A 24,456-nucleotide genomic window follows, 5' to 3' on the forward strand; every position below is an offset into this window, starting at 1 on the left:
ACTTGATGCTATTCTAACATTATGGTGATTTTATGTAAATTATTAGTTTTCCTGTGTCTGGTAACTTACTGTAGCTAACATAATTCTGTAATATATTGGAGACATAACAGAAAAAAAAAAAAAGCATTTGAAATACCAACAAATGAAATTTAACACAGAAAACTCAGAATTCATTAATGATAAAACATGTAGTTATGAAAGACTGCACAGAAGTCATTCACTCACTGAATTACTACATAGACTGAGGGGTTTATGCAAGGTAACAATACACCCAAAACATGCAGCTCAATTCAGCACACCACATCTCACTGCATTAGCAGCACATTGTGAACCAACCTACAACTAAGCCATTCTACTCATTTACTCTTTATAAAATTACCTTTTTCCTTTAGAGCAGCTATCTTTGCCAAAGGACAAAGGGACACTCTCTGGGTAAACCTACGGTATTAATCTAGACATTAAACACCTATTTTGGCAATATTAAATACAAAGGTCCAGAATTACCCATTACAGACCATAAACACAATTGTTTTCTTAGTATTGTATGATCTTTACCAATCCACCATACAAACGATCTGTATTTCACAAAAGTCCAAGATATGATTCACTATGCAGGCTGAACAAATATTTTCTATTACTTTTGCAGTGACCTTTCTTATATATTATTCTAGTGTTGTGGATACATGTTTTAAAACTCCTATAGACAATATGATTAAAACTTTTATTATATGATTAGAACTATATGATTAAGCTCATTAAAACCAATGATCAAAGTTTCTTTAGACAATCTAGCATCTGGATTGATTTTATGATCAAAACTTGTTTGTTCAATAAGGTTTTTTTTTCATCAAAGATTCAGGTAATGAGAAATCTTTACATCTTTTAATTACACATTCCTGATAACACCAGCCTTAATTTCTGCATAGTTGCAATTTAGACTAAAGTACGTTTTAATTACTTCTTTTAACGCACAGTAAAGATTTTATCAGATATTAATGGTAACCACCACCAGTCCAAACCTACTTGGATGTTTCTTTTCTATCACACAGACCAGTAAGAATGGCCATCTGTAAAAACGCTTCTTTTGCTTTCCCAGTATTTGTGTAAATGTTGTGCAGATTATTTAATGACTGTGAAAATGCTTTCAAAAATACCCTCAACACTGAAATATAACTTTTTTTAAAAGCAATACTGTTAAGACTGCTGCTCAGATTGCACAGTCAGTGAGCTGACCCCTGCAAGGTGTCACATGTATCTCAGAAACAGTTGATTACTGATAAAACACAGAGCTGCAAAGACCCTGCACTCTGGAGGTGACTTACCAGCGGTCGGGCTGCTGCTCAGCCAGGCCTGGGCTCTACTGAGAGTTTAGAACCAGCTCTAGACCCTCAGTGCTGGCTGTCCTGGCCTAGCCCAAGGTGCACAGAAGCCCACCTACCTCCTCATGCAATCCAGTGCCCGGATGAAGAAGTCTTTGTGCAGCTGGTGCTCGTCCCTCAGGATGGAGCACTGCTCCAGCGTCACCGACATGGACGTCCTGTCTTTGGCACTTTTGCAGCAGGTGAAGCGCACTCCGTTCAGCTTCCGGCAAATCTGAAACACAGGCACAGCCCCCAGGTTGGCCCTTCGCACAGCAGGCAGCCTCTGCAGCCCCCAAAACTCTGCAAGCACACAAAGTGCAGCCAGAGAGCTACAGCACTGCTCAAGAAGAAAGCACCTATCAAAAGTTAGTACCGGTACATTCAATTCCTGAACTTGAAACACGGTTTTTATAATTACAAAAGAAAAATTTTTATAACTATAAAAGAAACGGTTCCTTCACTGTTTCATCACTTAATCTAGCAACCACTCAGTTCAATGAAAGCTTAATTGTCTGAATATCTAACGAATAAAGAAAAACCTTGATAAGATTTAAATCACCAACATGAATGCAGCAGACTAACTTCTTGTGAAGGTACTGGAGTCAGACACATCTGAACTTAAATAGTTTTTATTTTCAACAGGCAAACTGTTCAATGTATGACTCACAATTATTAAAGTTTAACACCAAAGTTGAACACTGCCATAGATTGTCTCTTTCACTTATACTTGGAAAAAGTTTCAAGGCATAAGGGAAACATGACATTTTTGAGGATGATTTCTTCCCTTAAGAATCAAGCTGAGGTTCTACCATCTATTAGTTTATAATTCAGTTTCAAGCAATATTTTACTAGAAAAAGAAAAATTTGAAGGAGAACTGCTGTACCCAAGTGTGGGTCTACCTTTCCCCAGATCTAATTAGTCCTGAGGAAAGGTAATACTTTGCTTACACCTGTCCTTGGAGAATCATCAGTATAACTGCATGAAACCTCAAAATATTTGTGGAGAATAGGGCAAGGGAATAAATTGTAGCAGTAATCACAAAATGAAACTTCCCACATTGGCTATCATGGGAGAGCTCGCAGGATGGAACCGGAATGTGATCTCCACAATGTCAGTTCAGCAAACAAGCATTTCTTCATCTGTTAATGGCATTCTCAGAAATTCTATTAAATTCAATGGCCCAGAAAATACTTAGAGCCTTTAAGTTCTTTGTGATACCATGGTGAGAGCAATCTCAAAAGTTTAATTTCAGGAATCAATTATGGGAATCTTACTCAGAACCCAAAGAGGTACAGGATAGTGAAGGACAACCTATGAGTGTCACTTCCACCCTATAATTTAAAATTTTAAAAGTTAAAACTGTTTAAAAATTTGAACACAGTTCCACTTTCATTTAAATAAAGTACTATATGATAATTTTCTTAAATAATGGTGTGAAAGAAGCTAACTATTCAATGAAAGACATTAATTCTCTTTACACTACTATCTCTAGAACCTCATGAGTCATGGGGGCTATTCCACATGAATGAATCCTAAAAAAATTTAAAATATAAAAAATCATAAAAAAATGAAGTAAAAAATTCCCAGATAATTATTCTGGATGGGTGATGGGCTCTGATATAGGGAAGACATAGGGGGAGAAGAAACAGGCTTAAATTCTATTAGATTTATTCTTACAACTCTATCAAGGATTACATGCAGGTACAGATACATGGAATCTCATACACCTACTGCAATAAAAAAAAAGTGATATTTCACAGCTACTGCACTGACAAAGTATTATTCTTATATCTTTTTCAAGAAATAAATGGCACATGGTATAACAGCGTGTAGATAATTTGAACCAGAAATACACACTACAGAAAGTTGAAGTAAGGGAACCTGAGGAGAAATAGAATTTAGTGAACAAAAACCTGAAGCACTTTGTATGTCCAAAGAACGCTTTTTACCCACAAAATTGTTTTCAGGGGACCCTGAAAAGATGATAAAATACAACTTTCTATAGCCAAAGACTTAGCACATGCTTTGTAACCCATTTTATACTATACCTTTTACTTTTTTAAAAGCAGTGTTTCATAGTAACTGTAGGACTGGTACTGCTGGAAAAACTTACATTTTTACTTACAAAGGATTTATACCGCAATAGCATGTGATAATATTTATTAACTACGTGGCAAAATGTTAGCAATATGAAAGTCACTATAGTGCTATACAAAGTTATAGTTAAGATTGTCTTTTCCCTGGTGGTAATAAAAAGTCATGGAAAATGTTATTAATAATTTTGTATCAAATATTTATTTGCCTTGAAGGGGATATACATTTGCAAGTCTCCCAAAACACAAACCCTTGCTTCACCTTCAGGAGATACCAAGAAGTCCCTGCTGGTATAAGGGCGCAGAGATACCAAGAGTACTTTTCTAAATATCAGACAACTGCCTGGCTGGATTTCACATTGCTGAAAAGCTTGAGCTCTTTATAAACATCTAAGACTTGTTTTCCTGGCCTTTTTTTTTAAATATGCACATGCAAACCCCCAGAATTGGGAAATAGAAAGGAATAATGGGGAAAAAGCAAAGTAAGTACTAATCATCGTTAGACAACCAGTTTTGTGTTCTCCCTGTGTCTGATTGTCTGTCCTTTGCATGTCTTTCGCAACAGCTATTTGTTATTGAAATTAATCCAATCACAGAAAATGAAAAGTTGAATGCAGCAATAACAAAAAATAAAAAGCCAGAGCAAGCAATCATGCCCTACATCATACCTCAAGGATGAAAAAAAAAAAATTGACTGCAATTTAAGTGGAGGAAGAAGAGACAAAGTCATGAGTGGAATGAGTGACTGTGAGAAGGAGTATGTTAGAAAACCATTTCAGCACATGTGCCTCCTTTAGCCAGTGATTTTTCCAATCATACCCTGAAAATCCATTGCACTTACAATATCAGCAGGCTTATGAAAATGAGTTCATCATTAGTTCATCAATTTATTTGAAACAAGAGAGCTTACCGTTGCAGCCAGCCACATGATTTCTACGTTTTTTCTCTTTTTGGCCTGGATGTTTTGATGAAGACTTTCTAGCAATCCCTTTAAATCATTTTGTTCTTGAAAATGTGGTAAACCTGGAAAAAAAGGATGATAAAGTTGCTCATTGTGATGAGGTTGGTGGCTGACTAAAGAATGCTTGTGGTGAAGAACAAGTATAATATTTACAGCCTTGTTTGGGAACACAGGATGGAAATTACCAGCTAAATATTTAGGGAATAGGCAAACCTTAAGTCTTTCTGAGTGTTGGATTGTCCTCTCTAAAGATCTTCATGTAGAAAATTAAAGTATCTTCAACCTTTATCTTATAAATGAATGGTGAAAAACAAAACCAAATCTGTGCTGCAGTTCTGTTCATCAGCTATTACAGACATTCAATGGAGATCAGAAAAAAAAACTTCTGAGTGTATTGCAACCTGCTTTGATGGGATGATTTTTTTGTTTTGTTTTCAAGTCAATTTTTTGTTTTGTTTTCAAATTGAAACATCTAATTTTTGAGATGTGCCTTAGTTTTTATGTAACATAACATAAGGTTCAACAGCACTAAGTATGCCCTCTAAAAGGAAACAAAGTGTACTTCTCAGTCTGAAATTAAACAGGGATTTATTTCGAGGCAGAAAATTTTTTACCTGCTTGTTTTGGGTATTGCATCTAAGCTGAAGTTTAATTTATCCTACATCTCTAGCAACAATTAAAGAGCAGGCAATTTAATTTCCCCCTCTGTTTCATATGTATATATAGGAGAGTTTTTTCCTAATGTTACATTTATCTTCACTAGTTTTGAAAATCAATAAAAACAAGCAGAATCTATTTTCTGAAATTATGTTTTCTCATGGGGGTGAAGTAAAAAGAATTTTAATTATAGTTATCACCAAAAAAGGGCTCAGAAACAAAGTGAAACTAAGTTGATCAATGGATGCAGTTTCTTTAAGCAGAGAAAGTAAACTGCTCATCCAGCGAAGGAAAAACCCCACACAAACCCAGGCCACAAAACCAAGCACAAAGACATACTCAACTGAAAGACTAAAAATGAGAGAAGTACTAATGAAGGCAAATATCCATTCTCCTAACATGATCCAAGTTGGAATGATCCCTCTTATCAACAGCCTTTTACATCTAATAAATTCTGTAGTTTCCCTTACCCATGATTCATAGTAAGTAATTTAAATATATTCAAAAAGAACTAAGTTGATTCACTCATACTGTGCTGTCTAAAAAAAGTCACAAACAACAACAACAACAACAAGGAGGAGGAAAAAGTACATCCAAACTAGTTTTGCAATAATCTTAATGTGGATTGCTTTAACTGTGTACTACAAGTTCTGATTGTACACTTAGATAATGCAGAGCACATAAAAACACACCACACTCTGCAAGACTATTACACTTATGGCTGCATCTGTTTCTTTAACACACAGAATACACAATGACAAAGACGCTTTGAGATTATGCAAATGTATCACTAAACATTTTATTGCTTCCAGGCAGCTTTTCTTTGGTGCACAGCAGAAAATGCAACACCTCAGAGGGGTGACTTCACCACAGGTACAGCAAGAGTCTCCTAATTGATCGTACTGCCAAGTGAGTTGCACCTTGACTGGAAATGATCAATTGCTTAAACTCCTTGGGTCCCCCACAGAATTAAACCATTAAATCAGACTCATGGATTATAAGGGGGAGGAGTCTGGCAATACCAAACAGCCTGGTTATTTTCAGTTAATTATGTACTACTAACCAACAATCTTACATTTTTGGACCGGGCCCTACTACTTTTAGCATTTCTATAAGAGCAGTACCATTTTGGTGCCTCAACCAGAGCTATATTTGGTCAGCATTTTTGGTAGGAATCTTTCTGGGAATATACTCTTATTTTCAGTTTCTGCTAAAAGAATTTAAGAGGTTAAGAAACAGGTAAATGATGAAGTGTATGTTCATCTTAAAGAAGACAGAAAGTCAATGTATGCTTAGCTGCAAGCAAGAATATTATTGGCACAGGGAAATATAGTCACAAAAGGAAATCTAATAGCAAAGGTGGCAATACCTTTCTGGGAGTAGTAAATGGAATTCTTTGAAAGGGAATATATGAATGAAGCAGCAGGCAAGGGAGGCTGCCAAGGGTGGAAGCAAGAGCCTGGCAAATAGGGCTGCGAGTCCTCACATTCTGTTGGGCTTTATGAGTAGTGTTTGGAACTAACAGCTTTGGGAACACAGTCCTGCATTTATTTTGTAGCACAGATTTGGCACCACAGGAAATTATCTGGAAAGGTGGGACAAAACCATCAAAGAGCCAGCAATACTGAAAGCCTCTCACTTGGCCCCAGCACCAGGGATGCTGCCAGCCTTGTACAGAGGTTTGTCTTCCAGAGCTGGGGGAACAGGGCAAGGATTAAAGCCCTCCTCCAAATGAACAACTTTGAGAGCTTTACTTTTTTCCGAGGGGGCTGGTTTAAAAGTCACATTTCTCCAAGGCAAAAGAGTGATTCCATGTACTGGCAGGGAGCTACTGGGAAGGGCAGTGGAACCAAGAGGCGCTTTCTGTTCCGTAAAAAATTGTATAAAGGAGAGACTCGGTTCTTAAAGGTAGGGAAAAAAGCAAGAAAGTTACAATAACCAGAAAAGACACGATGAACTAGACAGGATTAGTTCTCAAAAGCCTGCTGAAAGAAGTCCAGGAATTGTGTGGCTCACTAATAATCCTGCAGGAAGGCAGTTCAAGTTTGAATTCTGTTGATGAAAAGCAGCCAATACTACCTGCACGCAAATTTTTGCTTCTATATAATCAAATCCATTTATGAGGCAGCAGATCTACCTTATTCCTAACCTGGATGAGGCAAGTTTTTCGAGGATATTTTCTTGGCAAGATTCCCCTAAATTAATTACCCAACTTGTTGCATGAGTTTCTCTGTAGACATCCTAGAAATACTAGGTCTGTGGGTGGATGGATGGGCATCTTGCCCACCATTCAGGAAGAGAGATTTTGTTTCTGTCCAAATTATTAACAAATTAAAGTCATCCTAATTTAAGAGATAATATGTGCTCATACACAGCAGTGCATCAAATCTTTACACAGGAATTAAAAATCAGGCTGTTAAATCCGCAACATTTGGGACTACAGTTAGGGCATTAAAACTACTTTAACAGGATGAGATTGATGCAAATATCTTTCCAGTCCTTGCTTTTGGCAATCAGAGTAACAGCACAGTAATGTTTATGTTTATGATATGGAATTTCTATAAAAGTGGAACACAGGGCCTATTCTAATAAAACCTTGTTATTCATATCATGATGATGTGGCTCATTGATTGTGTTTGCATCTGCAGATTTCTCAGTGGTTCACCAAACCTCGACGCATTTTCAGATTAAGAACAGAGGGAATGACTGAAGCTAATGAAATCTCCCACCAAGTATTTATGTACAAATACAGCAGGCACAGACTGTCTTCTATGTGAAATATTAAGAAACTTATTATTTTGATAATTTAAAATAGCTGTTCAGTTCATCATTCCTTGTTTCATTCTCTCTGTAGTTTCTGCTGGGGCACTGGGCCTGAAATCACTCTTGAGATCAGTAGGTTTGTGTACAGATACAAGATGTTTGAATTTATGGAACAAGTTATAGAATTCTACTAATCATACTGTCTTGTGACCTTTTACCCATCAAAGCTTTTCAAAGCCATCTGGACATCACATTATTTTGTACTCACAATCAGGAGGCATTTTTTCCGTAAATAACTTGTAATATTCTTTGAGAAGTTCTAAGTTTTCCTGGTTAATGTTTTCCTGCAAAGTGGTATCTCCAAACCTATGAGAATACACAATAAATTATGAAAAAACCCCAAACCCACAAACCAAAACAAAGATAAGTTAACCTTCATAATTATTTCTTTTCATAATGAAATAACTTTGACTTTATATAATTTGTTTTATACTGCTGGATGTATTTTTCAAACATGCAGTAGTTAATTTCTTGTGTGCTATGGAATTAATTTTTGGAAATGAGATCATTGCTGATGGCTAATTCTTCCAAAAATTTATTAACAAAGCAATCCATTTACAAACATGCAATAAGGCACTTGTTCTTTTTGCCCTCAAAAAGCCTAATAAATAGTAAATGGAAAGGCACTTTGGGGGAATTCCAAATGGGACCATAGGCAGAGACACCAACTCCTCCATCTCTTAGTGCTGCTGTTGCTTAAGCATATTAATTTCAATAAGAGCTGGACAATATGGAAGTGACACAATATGAAAGAGAAGCTTATCTACAAAATAATGATAGCTATATATATATAAAAAAATAATCTTTCTCCCTGAGATCAAGATTTCTACAACAGCCACATTTCACATGGCAATAAAATAAATCTCATGGTGCTACAGGAGATATGATCATAAAGACAGGAATGTCCATGGGCAATCAGGGCCAAGTTTTTCAATTCATCTTTGGAATAGCTTCGAAATGGAAATGGAAGAGTACAGGAAGAGAGGCATGGGCAGGTAAGTGAGAAACTCAGAAAGTGACAGAGATCAAAAGACACCAAATATACTGCAATATTGTGTACAAGGGAAGCAAAAATTACAATGGGCCAAAGGGAGAAGACTTGGCTACCTCCTCAGTAGCCATTGCTGAACTGTCACACAGGAATATTTATTTTCAATTAGAAATACTATCAAGCGTAAAAACAAAAAAAGATGTTTTTTCATCTAGTAGAGTAACATTTCTGAGAAATTTGCCCCAAAAATGTTTTTATATTCGCACGCTCTTTATCCCACAAAACCCCCCATATTTTTAGCCAAAAGTCACGGGCAGTGTTTTCAGTGTTTTCTTTAACTTTAAATAACTTCAGAGTTAAGCAATATTTTGAATTAAGAAAAAAGTAGACTGTAACTGCATGCAGAAAAGCTCTTTCTGCAGTGAACTGATTTGTGCTTGGTAAATATTAGTACATATCCATATTGATAGATATGTGGGTATTATGTTTCCTCCCATGGCTTTCTTTGTGCACAATGTAAAATGACCACTGGGAACAATACTTCTCGCCACTTCACCTGCAAGCCAGGCATCTTTTCATACCAACTCGTCTACAAGCCCCCAGGTAATCAGGCTATTTCTAAACCTTGTCAAATTTTTCTTCAGAACATTTGTAACACTCAGTCCTTCCTGCCTTTCTCATGCATGTAAGCTCTCCCCAACCTGCCTCTTGCTCACCACGCAATGCCTTAGCTCTTATTTTAAAGGAATACAAGATGTCCCACTCAAAACTATCATGACTGATTTTGTTCATTTTGCACGTTATGATTTTGGCCATGTCACTCCTCTAAGTGCTTTCCTATTTAGGGCATCAAGAATAACCTATTTTCATTTCCAAGAAGTTCCCAAGTTCTCTAACCAACTATCCAACTCTTTCACCAGTAAAATGCCGGTTTTTACTGTCTTTTGATTCAACCTATGTTTCCCATTTCAATTTCCTGCCTAAATTTTCTCACATATCACCACTCAACTTGGAAAAGTCTCCCACTCACAAAGCTACCTGATGACACTCTTTAGCAGTGATCTTTAAAAGACTGGTTTTACTTGGCTGTCTACAGAGCACGAGGTGAAACTCCTGTGGTGCTTAACTTCTTGCCTACTTTGCAGGTTAAGGATTGTCACAATCTCCAGATTGTCATTGTCTATTACTCCAGCTACATTCTGCAATAAGTTTTTGGCTTATAGTGAAAGCAACCTAAAGATGAGTATTACGTATTTTAGATGCTCTGTTAAAAAAAGCAGCGAAAAGAAAAGAAAGTTTTAAAAGTAGCTGTCTGTGTTGACATCTTGACTTCTATCTTGCAGTTTTAGCACTGCACGAATGTGGTAATTTAATGTGACCGACAGATACCCTTCCCTTGGAAGAGAAAATTAATACGTTGGTGAAACTTTTGACTATTATTATACTAATTAGTTTACAGAAATCTGATGCAGAGGAGTACTAATAACACATCAGAACTTTATCAGCCTTCACGTTTCTACAAACATTCTACTAATGCATTCCCTATTGTTAACTACCAATCCACAACCCTGGAAAAAAGCTCTAAAAAACTGAGAAATTTTCTCTAGCTTATGGCTTGCCCAGACCCTTCAAGCCCACCTCTAAGACATAAGAATTTTCAATTTTCACACTTTTGTTTGGGAATTTCAAAGCACTGCATACAAACAAAATTCTGCATCTGTGAAATAGAAATCCATTTTCTATTTCTTGGCATCTGTAGGCAAGAGAAATGTGGCACCAACTCTGTGAAACGAAGCTCTATTTACGGTCCTATCTTCATCTGGACTTTTTCATTGTTCTGCATTGCTTCATAGCTTATGTTTGTTTCCTTTAATATCTTTTAAAATACACATTGAGTCAATGGGAGACGGTCCAAGAGCAAATAACAAAGAGATTTATTTTTAATCCTGAGAGATATCCTGTACCAGCATGGAGTACTTGGACAGACAATGAAACATGACTTTTTCTTACCTCTCTGCCAGTGTTTGCTGTTCATTGATTCCAACATTAAAGAGCACAGGATACATGCGAAGCAGCTTTCCTTCTTTAATCTCTTGTGGCAGTAGCTCAAACATCTTTGCTGGAAGCTGGACCTCTATAATGTAATGTTCACTAGGAAAAATAAAAACAAGAATAAGGATGAGTTTCTTAATAGGTTTGCTTAAAATAATCTTCCTAAATTATAGAGAATGTGTAGATTTACAAATCTCTCCCTTTTTCCCTTAATTGAATCATAAAAAGAGATGATTCAGCTTGCTTGTTTTAAGAGCATAACCAAGCTATAAGAAGAAAGGTAGGCATAACCGTATATAACTATAAACTAACTTCTTTACTGAAGTGAAAATAGGACTAGGGATGAAAGCAGCAAAAAAAGGCCTCTGCTACCAAAATATCAATAAGAAAACCTCCACTCTTAAAATGCATCTTGCTGAGTGACAAAAAAAACTTACTTCCAAAGTCACAACTTGATCTGGTATCCACTCTAAAAGTAATATGAGCAAAAACCTTTCACAAAAACCCAAAGTAAAACTCGCATTTTCTTCAGTGGTTGGATTTTCTCCCTGGGGGGTAGAAAGCATCACCAATAACAAAATTGTCTCTGTGAAGATAATAACTGAAGCCTCATTACACAAACACAAATCCTGTTTCAAGAGAAGTGATATGACATATAACAATTCTGGGCTTATATTTGCGTTTGGTCTGACTTCATGAAAAATGTGCTACTTTGGCTGCCAGGCCAAATTCTGATCACATGGAAACCCCAAGTTGGATTTCACCTGCCTTTGAGAACTGATGCCTGACCCCACAACAGAAAAAATGAGATGATGTTAACATAGCTTTTATAAGCTCTCTTTTCATCATTACAGCAATCAATCTAAAAACAAACAAACAAACAAACAAAAACACAGACTAGAAGCAAGCCCATTTGTTTCTAGGATCTGGTATTTTAATCAGAGAGGGATGACTGATAATGGAGGCTGAAATTTTTGCTCATGCAGAGAACACTTGGAATATGACACCAGCAACAAGGGGTATTACGGCAACAGGAGGGAAGGAAGATCTATCCTGCCCACAGAAGTCACGCCAAGGAAGTCACACAAGCTTTATATGTAAATTTAAGATGGATAATTGTTTCTCCCTATTAAAATAGTCATGAAGTTCCTCCAAGTCTTCAATCGTGTACTTGCTAAAGAATAAAAATGCTCTCCGGATTACGCATATGGAAAATTTGGGTGAGAAAAGACAGAAAACCTTGAAGCAAAAGGTCATTTCCAGCAGTAGCTCTGACACCTTTGGCAAGCTTTAGGGACAACTGGCACCAGCTCAAGTGTTCTTCAACTTAAAAAACAGGATCCCCTTGGAAGAGCTAATGGTCATGTTTAAACTTTATCCTGCTCTCATATCTGAGAACAAAGTAAAATGGATCCAGTGCAGATCTGACTGCATTCAGCAAGGGCAGCAGCATCTGCTTGGTACAGGCTAGAACTGGTGTGTAGTCTTTAAGCAAATGCCAGATTCTCTCCACTGAGAGGGAGTATCAGTCCTTAATGGAGAATACATGTCCCAGGGAGAGGTGAGGAAAACCAAAATAGCTCTGCTTCCCAGTTAAGTGTGTTTGCTTTAATTAATTCGCCCATGTGAAAGAAATAGGAATGATTAGCAAAGAATGTGGTTTCCATGACCTCTGCATAGCAGCAATAACTCTCAGCCTGCCTGACAGTCCTCCTGGCTGCTGTCAAGTGCTAGCTGAACACTCTTGTGATGGAGTGCTTTGATGAGCTGGAGAAGAAATGTTGGTTTAGTCTAATTCAAAGAGCACATGCTACAGAACCAAAATGCCACCAAGTCACTGCATTGTTACATTTCACAACTCCCAAAAATCACTACAAATCTCTGCATGTGAAAGAACACTGAAAAATGCTGATCTTTAGGCATGATAAATTAGTATCAGAACAATTTGAGACTCTCTCTCTTTTTTCTTTTTCAAAACACTTTTTGAAGTTTCAGAGATAATCCTTGGTAACTTTAAAAAGCCTGCTACCAACTGCACAATGAAAACAAGGCATTTCTGATTATGGAAGGAAAAGGTTATAAAGCTATGACAGAGCTGTCTAGGAAGTCCAGAAATAGCACTGAAGTTAAGTGGAGGAAAAAAACCAAAAACCATTCAAAGTACTGAAATCTGGAGGGCTTGTTTGACATCAGTTTGCCAAAGATCATATACGTCCATGATTCTACTTAAAGAAGAAAAAGAATTATAGCAGTAGATCTTATTGTCATATGCTTTCTGTCTTTTATGGCTAGATTCAGTGCAGACCTATTCAGTGCAGGTGATTTTGGCAGGAGATGGGTTACGTGGGTACAACATTTTCCAATAAGATGGAAAAATTGGTACATAATTTTTAACATTTAATCACCTTTCAGGAAAACAGAATGGAGAAAGCAAGCATGTGTTTTAAGAGACTAAATAATAAATCTTCATCTATTTAAGAAAAAAATTGTATAAATTTAGGTCTTAAATATTTAAATGCATATGATTTGCATAAAGAGGACTGCTTAAAGATAGCCCTCTCTTTCTTTGCATTATTCTCTAATATTTTTTATCATCACAAATGAAGATCAAAAACACTTATATTCCTGTTAGAACATTTCTAAAAAAGTACCCCCCACACGGCTGGGGGTCATGGATCCTGCATCTGTTTTGAGTTGGCTGAAATGACTCACCTTTAGCTCATTGCAGTAAACACAAAACAAGTCATTTACATGGACTTAGCTTTGTAAAAGAAAAAAAATGCACACATGGTCAGTCACAGCAACTCAGCTTGGAGGCTCTTCACCTAGCTCTTCTTTCAGCCGAGTGCAATATTTTAGATCACTTCAGTGTGGCTTTAAGTGCTAGTCCAGCTTTGGGCTTTCTTGAAGACACATTGTGATACCTCAAAGTTCACGTGCACAATCACAGAATGGTTCGGATTGGAAGGGACCTTGATGATCATCTAATTCCAATTCCACTGCCATGGGCAGGGACACCTTTCACCAGACCTTGTTGCTCAGAGCCCCATGCAACCTGGTCATGAACACTTCCAGTGGGGGGACATCAACAACTTCAGAGTGCAATCTGTTTCAGTTCCTCAAGCAAAAAATTTCCTTCTAACATCTAACCTAAACCTACCCTCTTTTAGTCTGAATCCTTTCCCCCTTGTCCTCTCTCTCCATGCCCTTGTAAACGTCCCTCGCAGCTCTCTTGTAGCCCTGTTTGGTACTGGAAGATGTTGTAGGCTCTCCTCAGAACTTTGTCTTCTCCAAGGTGAACAATCCCAAGTGTCTCAGCCTGTCTCCAGAAGAAATGCTCCAGCCCTCTGATCATCTTCAGTAACTCTGACTCCAATAGCTCCACATGCTTATGTGGGGTCCCAGAGCTGCACACAGCACTGGAGGTGGGGTTTCCTGAGGGCAGAAGCCTGAAGGAGTTCAGGAAGCATTTGAACAAAGCTCTCAGGCACCGGGTGTGATTCTTTGGATGTCCTTTGCAGGGCCAGGAGTTGGACTTGATGATGCTTGTGGGTCCCTTCCAACTAAAAATACTGAGTGATTCTGTAAAGAATACTCCAAAAAGTGCACATTTTGGCCTCTATCAAAAGAATGTGAGTTCCTGAACAGAACTTCACCTCCCCTGGGTGGCCATGTCAGCCACCCACACCAGCAGGTCAGCGCACTGCTAGACAGTGCCACACGCTTCACATTGATTTGTTCGTGCACACAGAATCTCAGGCTTAAGCACTTCCCTAGAAAAAACAATTACAAGTGAACATGCTGACTCTTCAAGATAAGAATTTGTAGCTTGATTTTCTGTCTTGTGTTTCTACAGTCTTTTAGTCTCATTTATTGAGCCACACCAAATAACAACCAAACTGATCTAAAAATTGAGGGTTTCTTCAACAATTATTAGAAAATAGCTAGGTTTTTCATCATCTTCTCTTTTTATGGTTGACTTCCAACACTGTCCGATAGGAGCAGCTCCCACCGCAGTCCTAAGAGGAATGGGACTCCTCCACATAAGCCATATAGATTTGTTGTTTTTTTTTTTTCTGATACCTACCCCATCCACTGAATATCTGCCAGTAAGTACAGTACAACAATCAAGGGCTGTAGCTCTTCTTCCTAAACACTGCCTGCTCCATCGATCCAGAATGCCTGAGGCAGCTGAAAGCTCAGGTCTCCTTCAAATCCAGGACCTCCTGGTGTGACAGCTCAGTGTAATGCAAAGGCAGCACGCCAGTAAATGCAGATGCTGGATTTCTCAAGATTTGTGACTGCTGTGATTTACAAAGGATGTATTTCTTCTGTTTTATCCACACATCATAATTATTCTTAATTATTCCCAATGTGTTGCCTATCATACTCCAGCCTTCCTGTTATTTATTTCAATCCTTTCTCAGAAAGCCCATACGATGAGAGTGAATCATCCAGAATAATTAAGTAAATCCATGGAGAAAGCCCCCTTCAGAGGAAACATATATTTTCTAAAAGTTGCTGCTTTTAGCTGAATTTAATTTACAGTCATCTTAAGTGTAATGATACTATTAAGGAAGTGATTTCTGCAAAAGTAAAAACATTTGGAGCTTTAGACTAGAATAATGATAAAGATGAAAAATCCATTTCAATCTTGTTAACCCTTAAATAGCCAAAATTAATGGAGTATTGCAGTTTATGCCCTGATATTCAGCAGTACTTACGTGAGGTTCATAAAGTATAAGTGATTTTGTGCAAGGATTTCAGAGATTGCTTATGTCCTGTGGGATTTTCAGCAGCTAAAAAAGGCTTCCTTTTTTAAAAATGACCACTAAGTTTTGAATGCTAAGTGGCATTTGATTTTTTTTGGTTTCCATTTTAAAAACAATCAAGGCCTAACTCTTGGAATTGCAGTTTCATTTCTCACACTGAAATACAAATTCTGGACATTCAAAACCAAAGGTTCTCAGTTAGTGGCAACATAATGACCTTGTCACCTCTCTAGGATTCCATATCTGTGTGTGAATAATGCACCAGCAGCTCTGCACAACACAGACACTGTTCTGATTAATTTGTATCAGTAACTGGAACTTTCAGCTTCTTATCAGGAGAGAAATCCAGAGTTTAATGGCCTTTAAAATTCCTACTACTTCACCTTCTGAAAAGTAAAACTACTGTACTTTCCATAAAACAGAATTCAGCAACAAGAAAACCATTAGCTAGGCTTCATGGGCTACAGATTAAAACTGTAACTTTGCTTTCTGGGCTCCAGGAAACAAAATTCTTACCGCCTTCCAGTTATAATAGGCAAAAAATCTTCTGATTTGGCTTCAATTACTTTAAACTTTACTTTCTGCAAATCTGAAATGCCCACAGCCATGTCTTCTAGCATCCCTGCTTCTTCACCTACATGAAAAGATTAAAGAGATTATTAACAGAGTTGGCAGATCAGTCTCTGTACAGGTTAGAGTAAAGCAATATGAGGATTATATTTTCCAGTCTGTGCATCTAAAAATCACAGTTCTAAATCCACATTACAGTAACCTACATAAAACCAGGCTGATTTCTAGAACTGCTGACAATTCTGTGGCCTAAATGGTAACTGTGAGTATTAAGCAACTCTGAAAATCAGCCTGCTCTATATAGGCATAGAATAACCTCAGAAAAGCCATTTTTGTCTATTCTGGAAGTGTTTAAAAGGCTGTCCTGCTGATGGAGGACAAAGGTTTTGAGAATAACAACAAGTGTAATGCAAAATGGAGAAGACAGAGATCTCCAAGTGAGCAACTGCATTTAAAAGCTACAGAAATGCTAAATTCCTCTACTTGGGTCAAAATCTCTGATTTGGGAAACAATTCCAGTAGATGTAGTTCAAGGTTTGAAACATAAGGCAATTTCTCCCTCCAAATTTCCTTTTTAATACCTATCAAATAATGGCATTTGTAACAAACTATGAATTGAACAGTTTTAGGGCTATCTTCACATTATCAGCGCCGGTGATCCGGGCTGAGGCTGATAGAGGCAGTAACTGTTGTCTGGATTAGCTTTATAAACCTGGTATCTTGGGTCAGGTCTGCATGGAACAATTAGCAGGTTGTGTTATCTGAGGAACTCAGACAGAAATAGATTAATAATTTCTGCTGCAGAATTGACAGCACATACCAATGACTTCAGCTGTGCAATTATGTGCAAGTCTACTGTCTCGTAAGGACAATATCTGATTAAACAAGCCAAATTACTGGAAACAACTCAAAGGTTCAAATAAGAACTTCCTGGGTTAATTTCTGGGCTGCGTACATAAGGAACTTTGTCCAAGAGCAATACTTACTGTATGTACTAAGGAGTCCTTCATATTGCACAAGCAATCCAACAGTATGAAGCTGCTGTAAAAATCCTTGATCATGTAAACCTGTGTGCAATTTGATTACAAATCCACAGACCAACCCAGCGAGCTGTAAAGATAATTAAAACACATGCAATTAAGAGGTGTACTGTTACAAGACAAATAGATACCAAGAGGCTTGGTATCATCATATATTTAACAGAGGTTACACCTCTGAAAACAGAATAGGTATTTCTGTTTAAGGACTATATACGTGATTTCATAATAATATATTATTGATGCTTTTTTTTTGGTGTATAAAGTACTGAAATATTCCCCTATATTTTATTACATAATCTTAATTTGTTTTGTAGCATTTTGTGTTATTTACATTGACGTAAATCAGACCAGAACCTCATTTGTCAGGCTTTAAACACACAAGACTGTGAATTAAAATGGATTTAAAAGAGCTTCAACATCTAATGCAACTGAATCTCCTCGGCAGTTGCAACACATAACTTAAGGGAGAAATTAAGTTAAATATTTAGAGGAAAATCTGTCTGAAAAAACACAACCTACAGAAGAAGACATAAAGAGCTTCAGTTATTTGCCAAGGGAAGATATGCTAATAGTCTGAACAGTTAAAATACTCCTACAAACTGAAAACAAATAATCTGCTCTCTATTTCCAAGGTGACCAGAAGAAAAAACTCCCTAGCTTGGATGCTGCCTAGCCAGTGCCCCATGAGGCCATATCTGGAGTGCTTTGTTCAGTTCTGGGCTCATGAGGACAAGAAAGACAAGGAGCTACTGGAGAAGGTGCAGAGGAGGGACACAAAGATAATGAGGGGTCTGGAGAATCTCTCTTATGAGGAGAGACTCTGGGAGCTGGGCCTCATCAGTCTGGAGAAGACTGAAGGGAATCTCATTAATATGTATAAATACCTCAAAAGTGGGTGCCAGGAGGATGTGCCAGACTCCTTTCAGTGGTCCCAAGTGACAGGATGAGGAACAAAGGCCACAAACTAAAACAAAAGACATTCCACCTCAATGGGAGGAAGAACTTCTCTACACTGAGGGTGACAGAGCCTTGGAACAGGCTGCCCAAGGAGGTTTTGGAGTCTCCCTCTCTAGAGACATTCCAACCCCAGCTAAATGTGTTCCTGTGTCAGCTGCTCAAGCAGCAGTGTTGGACTGTATGATCTCCAGAGGTCCCTTAACCCTACCTATTTTGTGATTATGAATATCAGCAAGACATATTCAAAGCTAGACTTGAGAACTATATAATCTAGGAAGTCTCAGAATAGATTTCTGGCTCTTTCTTTATGCAAAGGCAGGATTAGGCAACTTTTCCAGTCCATTGCAGACCTGCTTCTCTGACACAGCGATAGAAGTACTACAGATTCCTATTTACTATTTAGTTCCCTGTCACATTATAAAATATTAGGTGAATATCACGGAAAATAAATGAAAAAGTTGTGTCAAATTGGAAAAAAACCACAACAACAAAAAAGGAAGCCACAAACACTGGCATGAACAGTATGCTTATAATTACAGCAACAGAAGGAAATAAGTGACACAAGACAACCTACTGCTTGGCTAAAGACGATGTCTCTTCTTAGGGTCAGCATCAAACACTGGGGCAAACCACAGGCAAGTTCCTGGAGCAGGACGAAGGCCATGGATTGCTTGGCCCTGGTCACCACCTCTCCCATGCAGTCCTTCAGTGTAATCACCAGTGGGTACAGCTGCTCATACCAGTCACCTAGAACAAAACAGGCCATCTGTTCCAAAGTGGAAGACTCGCAGTGAAAAACCCTTCTCCGTGAGGAAGGATGGCTGCAGTGCTGTGTTAGATCACCCTTTAAAACAGCCCTGCAGCTCTCCCCATACCATTGTGGAACCAGAAATGCCACTGGAGAATATGGTTGTAAGTAGGACTCCATCTTACCACTGGGACTGGGGTTAAATCCCTGGCTTGAATCCAACTGCACTGTCAAACAGCAGCCTTCTTTAACAGCCCCAGTATCTCTGTAAAACTTGTGTTTAGGTGTCACGGAGTATACAAGGAGACACATAAAACCTCATTTAGCACATAAACACAGCGGAGATGAAGTCCTGCTCTTTCCAGGACTTACAGCTGACTACGTAAGAAATGAAGTAGCATCAAAAATGCAGAACCAGGGAGAATAACCATATATTTAAGAAAAATTGGATCCTGGAGGGCAAAACACAACAACAAATAGGTATCTGGAAGGGTATCATCTTCTTAATGTACAGGCTGAAAATATAATAAGCTTCAGATCATATTCCTTTTTTTTTCTTGCTTCTCTCTATATTGTTCTCTTTTCCTATTCAGAGATATTGAACTCATTTTTAGTATTAATATCAGAGAGATGTAGAACTATTTTGAAGCATGTTTTGTTCTGTTAGGATACATGCTAGGAATATCAGAAAAAAACCCTAGTGAAATGCTTGAAATTTTTGATTTCTTAATACATTACAAATGAAACAGTGATAACTAGGAATGGAAGAAAATCAGAACAACTTACACAAACTTGCCCAATCCCAGCTGTTCCTGAATTTTACAGGATTTAATAAAATCAGTCTTACATTGTAGCTGCATATGACTTTGACTACTCCCTAAGTTGAGCAAATAATAAAAACAAACGAAACCCCCTCCTTCAGAATCCACATCTCAGTTTCACTGTAAGGTTTAAAATGAGAGAAATCAACACTCTAGAAGAATCTATATAAAAGTTGGGAATGCAACTGACTTAATACAGTCCATAATTAGCTCATCTTTTCTGTAGATTAGTGTAATTAAGAATCAATGATAATTAAAATCTGTTGTAATTAGGTGCAAGACAGCATCATGTTGTTTCAGGTAACATTCTGCGTCAGGCCACTGAAAACTCGTTAGTACTGAGGAAGTTCTTTAGGCAGGAAAACACAGCTGCCTCTTACCAGTCAATTCGGCTGAGCTCCAGAAAAACACATAAATTAATAAAACTGTAGCCAAGAAGACTGGAGAGAACTTTGAAAGCTGAGAGAAATTGCACAAAGTAAGGAGCAGGAAAGAGGAACAAGGACAGAGAACAAGGACAGGCACAGAGAACAACCTGAGCTCCTTTATTGTCTTCGTGGTCAGACAACATGTGTTTTAACACAGTCATACATATTTAATCATGATTAACACTGAGGAAGCGTTCCCTGGAAAACAGCAGTTCCAAAGTGAGTGTCATCCTGCCAAAACAGATCATAAGCCACCCCCAGGTACAAGCTCCAGCAAAAAGAGGTGATTTTATACATGTCACCGACTAACAGAGTGATGACACACTGTGTGCCAAGGTCTGGTGTACACATTTTAGAGAGACCGCTGGAAAAATGGAGAGCTTGCAGAGCAGAGCTACCAAGATTTAGAGTTTAATCTCCTTAAGCTGATGAAAAAGGCTGAGCAGCAACTAGATTTCCCCTCTTCATGAAGAGAAAATAACAAGGACTAACTGGGGAGTTTATTCTAGGGAATAAAAGCAAAAGAACAACCAGAGGCTGCTGAAAAACACAGATGAGTTTAGAAATAAGGTAAATAAAAAGGTGTGATGTACTGGAAGTCAGCATAGACAGACCAGACAATCTAAACTCTCCTTTCAACTCAAATTACAATCATTTATTAATTTAATCAATGAACGTGTGTCAATAAAAGCAACAGCAGCAAAATAAGCTCACAAGATGTATTGCAGACTGAACCAATAAGCAGTGCTGTGTGGTAAGAATAGAGTTTGTTGGCTGCTTCTTACTTGATCAAATAATGAACAAGATTATACCTGGCCATTTTAAAGTAGACTTGAAGGTACAGCAAACAGACATCTATTACTCTTCTGTAGGAAAGGAGAGCTGTATACAGACAGAGCCAAGGACGTGGCAAATACTCTGACAGCAGGGCAAAAAAAGCAGAATTTCTAGAACTAACCACACTTCTTGAACCTGCTATTACAATTTCAGGTTATGTGGATAGGGCTAAAGAGCATTTCTGACAGCCTTTTTCATAAAAGAAGAGCATGTACAGACAGGAGAAAGGGGAATGGATTCAGACTGAAAGAGAGTAGGTTTAGATTGGATGTTAAGACAAAATTCTTCACAGTGATGAGGGGCTGACACAGGTTCCCCAGAGCAGCTGTGGATGCCTCACCCCTAGGAGTGTTCAAGGCCAGGCTGGATGGGGCTTTAAGCAATTGTGTCTAGTGGAAGGTGTCCCTGCCCAAGTGCTCCGGAAAGGTTGGAATGAAACGCTCTTTAAGGTCCCTTCCAACCCAAACCATTCTTTAATTTTATGAGTGGAAGGGGTCACATACTGGCCACACGTCACATAATACTTAGATCTGTTTTTACTGAGCTGCCACTTCACCAGTCCATCTGCACCTGCACTGTGGATTTCTGTTTCTTCAGGAACATAACTTTGCATTTCTCCTTGCTGAACTGCATCCGAATTTTTCAGTGCTCCTTTTCATCAGGATCCATTCTAATCCTGCTCCCACAGTGCTTAAAGCCTCTCTCAGCTTTAAGCATCTGCAAATTTTATAAGCATCATCCATATTTCATAAGGCAAGTCAGTAATAAAAATACTGAATAATACCGGACCCAGAACAAATGTAAGTGGATTCTCTTCCACGCAGCCTTCCAGGTTGGCAGTAAACAACTGATAACCACCTTCTATTAAAATTTTCTAAATTTGCAATGCCTTGTGGTAGTTTCAAGATAATTTTCTCACAACACTTTTTGAGAGGAGACTGCATGTTTGGAATACTAACTTATTAATTTATTAACATAAGTAATTTTTGTCTGTAATAGTTGCATTACAAAAGGAATTCAAAGATTTGAAATCCTCAAGGCCATTTTTTTCACTAAAGAATATTCATACTAAATTTATTAAAAATAAATCCTACTGAGTACTCGATGTCCCAAAGAATACAGAGCTTTATTTACATATGTATTGGCTTTTTAGTAAACAATAAAAATTGTAAGTTTGTAGAAAACCTTACCCTAGCAACTGAGAAAATACAAATTACTGTAGAATAAAGAGTTGCATGTCACTAGTAAAGATAACAACCTTTGTGTGGATAAGTTTTCCAAAACAATTTTCTACTCCTTGCTCACATTCAAACTTCTCAAACTCAGTTAATAAGGATGTCCAGTCCCCAGAAGGTGGAGCTAGTTGGCAAATCTGAGAGGGATTGCATTGTTTCGTGAAAAAATGCAGTGTTCATGAATGGACAAGTATATTCTCATGCTTATGCTTTATTTAAAATCAAAATAAGAGGCGTTTCAGAAATTGAGTTCTTAGAAAAACCAACTCTAGGAAGAAAAAAAAAAAGATGCTATCTTTGCTCTGTTAAAATTACAGAGTCACTTGTGCAGGATGTCCTGCTGCAAATACTCCAGCGGGAATATGAATGAGGATCATTTGTTAACAATGCACAACGGTACAAAAATCCAGCAGTAAGACCTACTTATATGTAAGTACTGTAGCTTATAAATCGTTCCTTGGCACTGAGAAGCACTGTGAATCTGAAGTTTGTGAAACAAACAAACAAATAAAAATTGTATTTTGAAGCTTACAAGTAAATTCAGCAGAGTTTGGGGAAAAAAAAGACTATCTTGTATACAAGGCATAAATATATAATACTACTGCAATTCATAAACAGATATTATTTGTAAAGGGAGCTGACATGTCTAAAGAAGTTCTCTTAGAGTGACTCTGCAGAATCATTTTGTACACATTTTTGAATATAATATCTTTCAGAATACCTTTGCAAAATCACTTCAGGAAAGGAGTAACACAGATTATTGCTTTGAATAAATTCATGGTCTCACACAGATTGACTTTTCAGATCTTAATTTTCTTTTAAATTAAAATTGCAAGATTTGTATCCGCAACATAGAGGAAAGTCCTTTGAAGAAGGCTGAAAAATTAACTGAATTAGTCAACATCTGAAAAAAGATATTAGGAGCAAGAACAGAAGCAAGAAGGAGACTCCAGGATGACTGTCAGGTTGCTAAAATGACATGGGCAGCCTGTCAGTTTGGAACACTCAACATCCAGAAGAACTGTCAGAGCCTCCTGATGAGGCAAAGAAACTCAGTAGAAAAATTGTGCTAGTCAGCCACTGGAAACTAATACGAGGCATAAAATTGAAACATATTCAAATAAAGAATGGAAGGATGAAATTAAAAAGATAATACCACCGCTATGCAGTAACAACGAGATTAAAACAAAAGCGCATGTTTGGCAAAGCACTGAGTAAATATTCCATGTCCATTGCCAAGAGAGGGGCGGCAGTTCAGTCTGTGATGGGATTTGCCCTTTGGTTACTGGAAAATGCCCTTCGGTCCCATGTTCCTGTAATCAACAGCCCCGCACAGGCAAATGACCAGCTTAGCACCCAGCTAGTCAGCGCTGCATGCTCATATCCAAGTTGCAGTATGTCAAACCACATGTTAAATTTGATAAAGTTTGGCAGAAAAGCAAGCTCCTGCTCTTTTCAAAGTCAGGCCGCCTGAAATGCTCATTAAAGGATGCTGGTAACCAAAAAGGAAAAGCAGTGATGCTTCAGCATAGCACTCCTATCTCCTCTTGCCCTAGCAACAGATAAAACAGCAAATTTTGTCACTGCTGTTTGTGCCACCTAAAATGCATGAATGGCTTTAAGTCGCTTCAAAACTTAAATAGTGTGAAGTTAAAAACTAAACCTTAAATAAAAAGCAGAAAAAACTCATAATGTCATACTCTTAAAGCAAAGGAGGGCATCACAGACATAAATACAAATGTAACATACATAAACATAAAAGTGACATATAAATGTAACTGCAGATACTCATTAAGTAACCTTTCACTTGAGTTTATCGCTTAGTACTTGATCATAAAAGTAATGCAAGACAGAATCAAAATAATAGAGGAAAAACTACATAAATGAGTTGTCTTGATATCACAAATTGAACACTAGACAAACTCTGTTTTAAGGAAAAAGGCAAGCAAGTCAAACCAATCAACACAGAGCAGCAGTAAATCCATAAAAAAAGCATGAAATAATTAACCTAGAACTTGATTTTACTCACCAAAGACAGGAACTGTCTTTTAATTTATATTTTTTTAAAGGGAGGTTTAAAAAGACTGACTTAGAAGAGTTCAACTTTGC

General features: G+C 37.7%; 1 protein-coding gene across 9 annotated transcripts in view; it reads right to left on the reverse strand.

Moving 5' to 3' along the window:
* INPP4B (inositol polyphosphate-4-phosphatase type II B) overlaps positions 1 to 24,456 on the reverse strand; it is a 294,594-nt gene that overhangs the window by 30,988 nt on the left and 239,150 nt on the right. For all 9 annotated transcript variants that reach the window (XM_066317988.1, XM_066317992.1, XM_066317991.1 and 6 more), the window contains 7 exons: positions 18,853 to 19,025; positions 17,268 to 17,391; positions 16,228 to 16,345; positions 10,898 to 11,038; positions 8,105 to 8,202; positions 4,366 to 4,478; positions 1,439 to 1,593 (listed from right to left, as the gene is read on the reverse strand). In XM_066317988.1, the coding sequence (XP_066174085.1) occupies positions 1,439 to 1,593; positions 4,366 to 4,478; positions 8,105 to 8,202; positions 10,898 to 11,038; positions 16,228 to 16,345; positions 17,268 to 17,391; positions 18,853 to 19,025 (922 nt within the window). The remainder of the gene's footprint in view (positions 1 to 1,438; positions 1,594 to 4,365; positions 4,479 to 8,104; positions 8,203 to 10,897; positions 11,039 to 16,227; positions 16,346 to 17,267; positions 17,392 to 18,852; positions 19,026 to 24,456) is intronic.

Source organism: Sylvia atricapilla, chromosome 4 (genome assembly GCF_009819655.1).
Source record: "Sylvia atricapilla isolate bSylAtr1 chromosome 4, bSylAtr1.pri, whole genome shotgun sequence".
Classification (NCBI taxonomy): Eukaryota; Metazoa; Chordata; class Aves; order Passeriformes; family Sylviidae; genus Sylvia; species Sylvia atricapilla.